At 50.6% G+C, this 8,277-nt stretch overlaps 2 protein-coding genes across 2 annotated transcripts; both read right to left on the bottom strand.

Moving 5' to 3' along the window:
- Positions 1–1,154: 1,154 nt before the first annotated feature.
- On the bottom strand, positions 1,155–1,889 carry LOC125757151 (uncharacterized). The gene has a single exon (XM_049412392.1). The coding sequence runs from the start codon at positions 1,887–1,889 to the stop codon at positions 1,155–1,157; it is 735 nt and encodes a 244-aa protein (XP_049268349.1).
- A 17-nt stretch (positions 1,890–1,906) lies between these two features.
- On the bottom strand, positions 1,907–2,677 carry LOC119381334 (uncharacterized). The gene has a single exon (XM_037649219.1). It carries the CDS (start codon positions 2,675–2,677, stop codon positions 1,907–1,909), a length of 771 nt encoding a protein of 256 aa, XP_037505147.1.
- Positions 2,678–8,277: the final 5,600 nt, after the last annotated feature.

Below are 8,277 nucleotides of genomic sequence, written 5' to 3'. Positions count from 1 at the left end.
GTTTAAACCCACCCACCCATTACAATGTGTGCAGCGGCGCAGGTGCGCGTGGTACCTTACCGACGCGTAGTGGGTACTTGGCCAATTTGCAAACGGAAGAAGTATGGCGTAGTGGGCACTTCACAACTGTACTTGCAGTAGGCATTTTAGGATGGTTTGAAACGGCCAATGTTACGCGCACAAACGTTCCTTTCCTTGCGGCACAGTTGAAGGCGATGCGCACGGGGCCCGATACGCAATCGAGTTGTACTCTTGAAGGCCAAGCTCAAGCGTCCTCCAATGTTTCTCCCTCGTTACACGTAGTGGGCAAGTTTGTGTATTGAGGCGCTTGTTGCGTTTTAATTTCATCGCGGGCGCAGAGCCCCACTAGATCGACAAATGGGTCTGAGGCCCACACTGCAACCAAGTTGCAACGTTTCGCGTAAACATTCGCGTGTTGACCGCACGCACGCCCAATCGATGGCGTACAATCAATATTCCGCATTATGCTTAGAAATTACAAGTTAGCAACACCTAAAATGACCTTCGCTTTTATTCTAAAACCTCGAGGACGAGTATTGGATTCCCGGCCACGACAACCGCATTTCAGTAATACCGGTGGTCAAAATGAATCGGCATTCCACAGAACACCACAGTTTATTCTCAACATTGTGCCGCCCTTCATTCATGAGATTCCTCACAGATAATCCGAGTTTATCGGAGTATTTTTTTCCAAATAGCCGCCTCTCCACATGACCGTCAGAGGTTTCTCCCGATTCCTTTTTGTATCTCCCATCATGTGTCACGATTTCAGCTTCCTTCCAACACGATCAGTATAAACAGCACGAAAACATGAGAAGAGCACATGATGACACACTTCGTATTAACATGATGACACTCCGAACGTATTTCATTAATTTATTGTGTGCATTTCGCAACATTTAGGGTCAGTAATGCATTATCACGCAGCGGATGTGCCCGCTCAACAAAGCAACGATGACACTGTGGCGCGAGAGAAGCTCCTCAAGCCCAAATCTGGCTTCTTGTCGCAAACGGGTACAGGTTCGTCTAGAAAGAACAAGGCGCTCATCGTTGTAATCTTTGATAGCACGAACACTACATCCTTCATCCTGGCACTCCAGGTCTAGCCTTAAAACCATTGGCCTCCACCGCCTTTACGAGCTCTCGAAGCCTGTGTGCGTCTTTTTGTCCGTGCAAGAAAAAAAGAGCACGCTGGAGCAGAAATGACGAGACTCCATGCTCCCCGACTCCGGGATGTTCCCCAGGGAGTCGGGCGAGTCAATGCTGAAGCACATGAGGATGGCGTCTGTCTCCGGATACGACAGCGGCCGCAACCGCTCATGTGCTCCTTCTTCGCCTGGGTCGGCTCCGTACGCGTGTGCGGGTCCTCCGTTCCCAGCAAGCATGGCGCTGGGCCGGCAGAGGCAAGGCTGCATGCTCTCCAACTCCGGGATGTTCTCCAGGGAGACGGGCGAGTCAATGCTGAAGCACATGAGGATGGCGTGTGCGTCCGGATACGACAGCGGCAGCAGCCGGTCATGTGCTCCCCCTTCGCCTGGGTCGGCCCCGTACCTGGGTGCGGGTCCTCCGTTCCCCGCAAGCATGGCGCTGGGGCGGCAGGAGCGAGGCTCCATGCTCTCCGACTCCGGGATGTTCTCCAGGGAGTCGGGCGAGTCAATGCTGAAGCACATGAGGATGGCGTCTGTGTCCGGATACGACAGCGGCCGCAACAGCTCATGTGCTCCCTCTTCGCCTGGGTCGGCACCGTACGCGGGTGCGGGTCCTCCGTTCCCTGAAAGCATGACGTTGGGGCGGCAGAGGCATAGCTCTATGCTCTCCGACTCCGGGATGTTCTCCAGGGAGTCGGGCGAGTCAATGCTGAAGCACATGAGGATGGCGTCCTGTGTCAGGATACGACAGCAGGCCGCAACCGCTCATGTGCTCCCTCTTCGCCTGGGTCGGCTCCGTACGCGTGTGCGGATCCTCCATTCCCAGCAAGCATGGCGCTGGGGCGGCAGAGGCAAGGCTCCACGCTCTCCGACTCCGGGATGTTCTCCAGGGAGTCGGGCGAGTCAATGCTGAAGCACATGAGGATGGCGTCTGTGTCCGGATACGACAGCGGCCGCAACCGCTCATGTGCTCCCTCTTCGCCTTGGTCGGCCCCGTACGTGGGTGCGGGCCCTCCGTTCCCCGCAAGCACGGCGCTGGGGCGGCAGAGGCATGGCTCCATGCTCTCCGACTCCGGGATGTTCTCCAGGGAGTCGGGTCTGTCAATGTTGAAGCACATGAGGATGGCATCTGTGTCCGGATACGACAGCGGCCGCGACCGCTCATGTGTCCCCTCTTCGCCTGGGTCGGCCCCGTACGCGGGTGCGGGTCCTCCGTTGCCCGCAAGCATGGCGCTGGGGCGGCAGAGGCAAGGCTCCATGCTCTCCGACTCCGGGATGTTCTCCAGGGAGTCGGGCGAGTCAATGCTGAAGCACATGAGGATGGCGTCAGTGTCCGGAGACGACAGCGGCAGCAGCCGGTCATGTGCTCCCTCTTCGCCTGGGTCGGCTCCGTACGCGTATGCGGGTCCTCCGTTCCGCGCAAGCACGACGCTGTGGCGGCAGGAGCGAGCTCCATCCGACTCCGGGATGTTCTCGAAGGAGTTGGACGAGTCAATGCTAAATCCCATGAGGATGACGTCTGTGTCCGGGTAAGAAAGCGGCCGCAAGCGGTCAAAGTCCTGCTGCAGGCTCTAATCGACTTGGCGAGCTCCGGACTTGTGCGCGGGTCCATACGTTCCCCGCACGGATGACGCTGGAGCAGAAAGTGGCGAAGCTCCAATCTCGCCGACTTCGTGGTGTTCTCCAGGGTGTCCCTGGGAGTCGATGTTGAAGCACATAAGCGGCACAGATGCGTCCGTATACAAGAGCAGCCGTAACCGTCGTGGACCTCCTGGCACATCTCTTCGCCTTGGCGAGTTGCGGAAGCGTGTGCGGGACCTTTGTCCGACCGCTGAAGAATGACGCTAAAGCAGGAGTGGCGAAGCTCCGGCCTTCCCGACGCCGGGATGTTATCCCAGGAGTCGGGTGAGCCGATGCTGAAGGACGACGACGATGGCAATCTCCAGTCTGTGCCAGCGGCTGGGAGTGGTCGTAATCCTCCTGCTCTGGTCTGACCGAAAATGAAAGCGAAATGCAAAGCCCTGATGAAGAAGCAGTTTTCGAACCCGCAAGCGTGTTCTCGGTAAAGAGACGATCAGCAGACACGTCTTCCGCGAGCTGTGCTCTTCTACTTCTCTTCGTACACCTTCGTGCAACCTTCTGCCGAATAAAATTCGCAAGTATATATGCTTCAAATTATACGATTGAGTTGGGCGTGCCAAGGCAACACATCGGCTATAACAGCGATACATGGCGGGCTGATATTCGCATTGACCGACAGACGACATGGGATGTAGCTTGCCGAATTATGTAGGCAGTTCAGAGCTGCGTGTTGGTGGCGCGACAACACGAGGAAAAAGAGTTACGGCAGCACGTGTGCTCCTAGTGCCCGCGTGGTGGTTTATTACCGTCATTTTTTTTATTAGAATAGGTGGGGCGAGGGAAGGAGTCAGTTGCACGCGCTTGAACGCAGATTGAGCATGGGGTACTTTAGCATTGGTGTAGCGCATACTTCTATGTCTGGTAATGTGTGGTACGCAGGTATTTGAGAGGCAAGGGTAGGATCACGTGCCTGGGCCTACACCTACCTGGCTACTGCTTATAGCCAAACGGTTACGTGCAACACAATTCGCAATACCAAGATATACGTACCAAAAATGCGTCAATTTATGCAATATATACTGTGCGAGAGTTGGCGTAGCTGCCGATTTATTGCATGAATTAAAGCTTGCTAGTCTCTGTCCTGGTAAGAGCATTGTGCGCATGCGAAATGGCACTCCGGTGATTGAGTGCCATAGCGTAGTAGACCGGAAGCATTCAGAGCTGTGTAATAAAGATTTCTCGCTTTAAAGGGCTCTTCGTTTTGTCAGGTACAAATGGTGAATTTTACTTGAAGCTTCTTCCAGATGTGTTTTTGACGTCGCAAATTAGGTCATGAATAGCGTAATGATCGTGTGGGCACTGTGGGTTGCGTGCTATATTTGTTATATAGTGTCTCATGGATTCCTGTGTTTATCATAACCATCACTGCATGTGTGGCCAACCCAGGTTTTGACGCACCGTACATAGCATTACGTGTTTCTGGGATTGGCTGCAAGTGATCTCGGAATGAAAACAATATTTGACGATGACGGGGAATCAAGGTACGAGACGAATGCGACTACCACAAGATTCTGTCCTCGTGGACACTACCATGTGAAAAAAAAAATGCCGACGTATGACACTAGGTGGGTATTCGCTTGAGTTTTGGTACCACTGTGTTCGTTTTACTAAGCACCATGCAGTGGATCAATGTATCTGCCTCTCGTCCTCACCTGTTAATTCTGGTTATTTTTTTGGTCATGCGGCTCAACAAAGATGCAACAAAGATGCAGTATTTCCGTTTATCTATCGGCTTGCCTTGCATGTCCTTGCTGATTGTATAATATTTAAAGCACAACGTTAGAACGCGCATTGCGTGAACTAAATGGGGAATCCGATCTACAGATCCTCACAGACCGCATCCTAACATATACAGGGTGTTTCAAGAAATATTTCCGAAAACCTTAAAAATGACGGAGATGGAATATTTGCTCGCGGCCTTCATGATTACTTTTTCTGCAGCAGTAGACATATTAAGATGACTAGAGACATCAGTGACCACAGCAATTAAATAAATTAAATTATCTTTTTAATTAGTGGAAACAGGGCGGTCGATTCAAATAGATAATTGAAGTCCTTCCCATGAAGAGCCCATTGCCGTTCTGAGATTTCGATAAAGTGGTATCTGGTAATTAATGGAGAGTAATTAAGTTAAACCAAATTTACTAGCAAAGCCGAAACCGAAGCGCAGATGAGCGCAACTATCAGACGACCAGAATGACGTCACTGTTGACGACAACGATTGCAGTGGTGTTATTTCTTCCTCTTCATTAACATATGTACACCATGCGTGCTATAATCGTAAGCACAGCTCCCACGCCAAGAAGAGACGTCTATCGATGGTTGACATAACGACGCTCGCTCATTCTGGACATCTGTAGAGTATGGCAGTAGTGCTCTTCCGCGTTTCGGTTTAGGTTTTGCTGGCCAATTTGGACGTATTTAATTATTCCGCAATAATTACCAGAGCCCTCTTTTTCGAAATCTCAAAGCGGCAATGGGTTCTTTGCAGGAAGGACTTCAATTCTCCCATTTCACTCGACCGCCAGCACAGCACAGGCCTTTGGAATATAGTACCATAAAAATTTAGTGACATGGATGACTGGATACTCTAAATGCGGTCACTCAAAAGCAATAACGCGTAATTTGAAATTAGCTCCAGGAATACCATAACTGTGCGGAATTTCATAACATGTTGATGCACAAATAGACAATTGGTTTCCTTTTCCCTTTACGCACCTTTGTAAACGCTGGACCAGTGTCCTAGTGTAGTTTACAAAGCGCGGCAGTTCGTATGAAACCTAGTACGTCGACTGCCGAACTCATACTAGAGGAAACCGCCGATACAAATAGGTAGGCATACCGGGCAATGAAGAACAAATGCCTATAAAATAAGGAAACTCAGCATCCTTCTGGGTTAACCTACGATGAAGCACCTGCGCTGAACATCATCTCGACCAGTTGTCACTGCGCCTGCCAATTAAGATAGATGCTGAGAGGATTGAACTATGACAAGCTAAAACACGTCAACCCTAGCGCCTCTAGTGAGGGGCTGTTTACGTTGTCTGGATGTATTGTGACATGCACAAAGGGTGTCGCTGCTCCCCGAAGACACCGAGCAGCTATAATTCCTGTATGACACCATTAATAACTAATGAGCACTAACAGACAATAATGCGAAGGAAAGTATAAGGGATGTTTTTAGTAGTAAATGTAAGATAAATGTGAAGAAAGAAATGTGGACGAAAAGATAGCTTGCCACGGGCAGGGACCGAACCTTCGATCTTCGAATAACGCGTCCGATGCTCTACCAACTGAGCTACTGGCGGCGCTGACTGACGCTCCCACGTTTAAATGTACATATATACCCTATAAGTGGACGGGGGAATGGCCGCCGCGGTAGCAGATGGCCACCGCGGTAGTAGAATGCGATGACGTAATCGGCCCCCGCGCATATTGCCTTCAACCGTGCCGCAGGCAAAGGAACCTTTGCACGCGTAACAGCGGCCGTTTCAAACTATCCTGGGGGGGGGATCGGAGATCTCGGTGCGTTCGCGCGTTCGTTCTGGCGGTGTTACGTCACAAAAGTGGGCGGTCCGCGGCTCTCTTCCGCCGAGAGGAAGAGCACAGCCAATCGTCAAGCGGTGAGCGGCGAGCTTTCGGAAGCAGACGCGCATCGTTTGTCTCGGCGAGGGAACCGTATATTTTAAAACGAAGTGTTTCTCGCCTTCTAATAAATACAGTTGTTATACGAAAAGATATTTTTTTCTTTCAAGCTCAAACAGTTTCTGAAACAGCAATAGGTTTGAGCGCTGATATTTTTGGTGTTAGTTTTTCTAACGTGCTCGCTATGTGAAGTCGAGCCTGCGAAAAAAAAAAGAAAAGTAGCGGTTGGCGCAGTTTTCCAAGTCGTCCACAGGAATGTCTGGCTTGGCTCCCGGGTGTCGAATCGTCAAAAGGAGCTTCTGCTGGCTTTTATAAAAGAGCACCCCAGATACCTACGCCGTCGTGCCCACTGGGGCCGTCGTTCACGAGTGAGGACCGGGACGACACGTGGCAGCAGCTGGTAGCGCTTTTGAACTAAGAAGTTCCTGCGCGTAAGACCACAGCCCAGTAGCAGGCCCGTTCATTTTGTTCGCACTGTTCGTTTCGAGAATAGAAAGCGACGCCGCACTCGCTCATGTCTTGAAACGCATCTCGCACCTCCAACCGCAAGAAAAGCACACGTCGCAAGCGCCATTTTCTCAAAATCAGCTGTTGCGGCAGCCGCAACCGCCGCATCATGCCGTGCGAAGCCGTTAGCTCGCTCGAGAGAACGCGTGCGAACGGTCTCGCGCTCCGTTCGTTTGTAGCAGACATGGGTCGTTATGACGCGTATGACGTCACCAAAAAATAAACGATCAAGCAAAAAGAAAAATGGCTACGCCCCTCAGAGACGTGGTTTTTTCCGGCTTCGGCCAATCGCGTACGCCGCCAGAATGGGTACAGAACGAACGGCGCAGAACAGAGATCTCCGATCACCCCACTCGTTATGCCGCGATATGACGTCACCAAAAAGGAAAAGATCAAGCAAAAAAAAAAAAGAAATGGCGACACCCAGGCCTTGAGTGGCATCTCCCGCTTCAGCCAATCAGCGCGCTTGTTCTTCCCCAGGAGAATGAACAAGCGGAACGAACGCATCTCCGATCACCCCCCAAATCTCGCCGCCAGTTTACGCCACGCGGGCCGCCGGCCACGCGATCGCGTGTTCCTTCTAACAGTGGACCACCGTACATATGTTAACGAATAGATAAGAAATAACACCACTGCAATGGTTGTCGTGAACTGTGACGTATTCTGGTCGCCTGCTGGTTGCGCTCATCTGCGCTTCGGTTTCGGTTTTGCTTAAATTTGGTGTAATTTAATTACTCTCCATTAATTACCAGAGACCACTTTATCGAAATCTCAGAACGGCAATGGGCTCTTTATGGGAAGGCTTCAATTATCCCATTTGAATCGACCGCCTGTTTCCACTAATTAAAAAGATAATTTAATTTATTTAATTGCTGTGGTCATTGATGTCTCTAGTCATCTTAACATGTCTACTGCTGCAGAAAAAGTAATCATGAAGGCCGCGAGCAGATATTCCATCTCCGTCATTTTTAAGGTTTTCGGAAATATTTCTTGAAACACCTGTATATGTTAGGATGCGGTCTGTGAGGATCTGTAGATCGGATTCCCCATTCGTTCACGCAATGCGCGTTCTAACGTTGTGCTTTAAATATTATACAATCAGCAAGGACATGCAAGGCAAGCCGATAGATAAAAGAAAATACTGCATCTTTGTTGCATCTTGTTGAGCAGCATAACCAAAAAATAACCAGAATAAACGGTGAGGACGAGAGGCAGATACATTGATCCACTGCATGGTGCTTGCGTAGTAACACGAACACGTGACACCAAAACTCAAGCGAATACACACCTAGTGTCATTCGTCGGAATTTTTTTT

The sequence above is a fragment of the Rhipicephalus sanguineus genome, chromosome 1, assembly GCF_013339695.2.
Source record: "Rhipicephalus sanguineus isolate Rsan-2018 chromosome 1, BIME_Rsan_1.4, whole genome shotgun sequence".
In the NCBI taxonomy this organism is placed as follows: Eukaryota; Metazoa; Arthropoda; class Arachnida; order Ixodida; family Ixodidae; genus Rhipicephalus; species Rhipicephalus sanguineus.
Note: the sequence above shows the minus strand (reverse complement) of the source record. Positions and strands in the feature narration are given on the sequence as shown.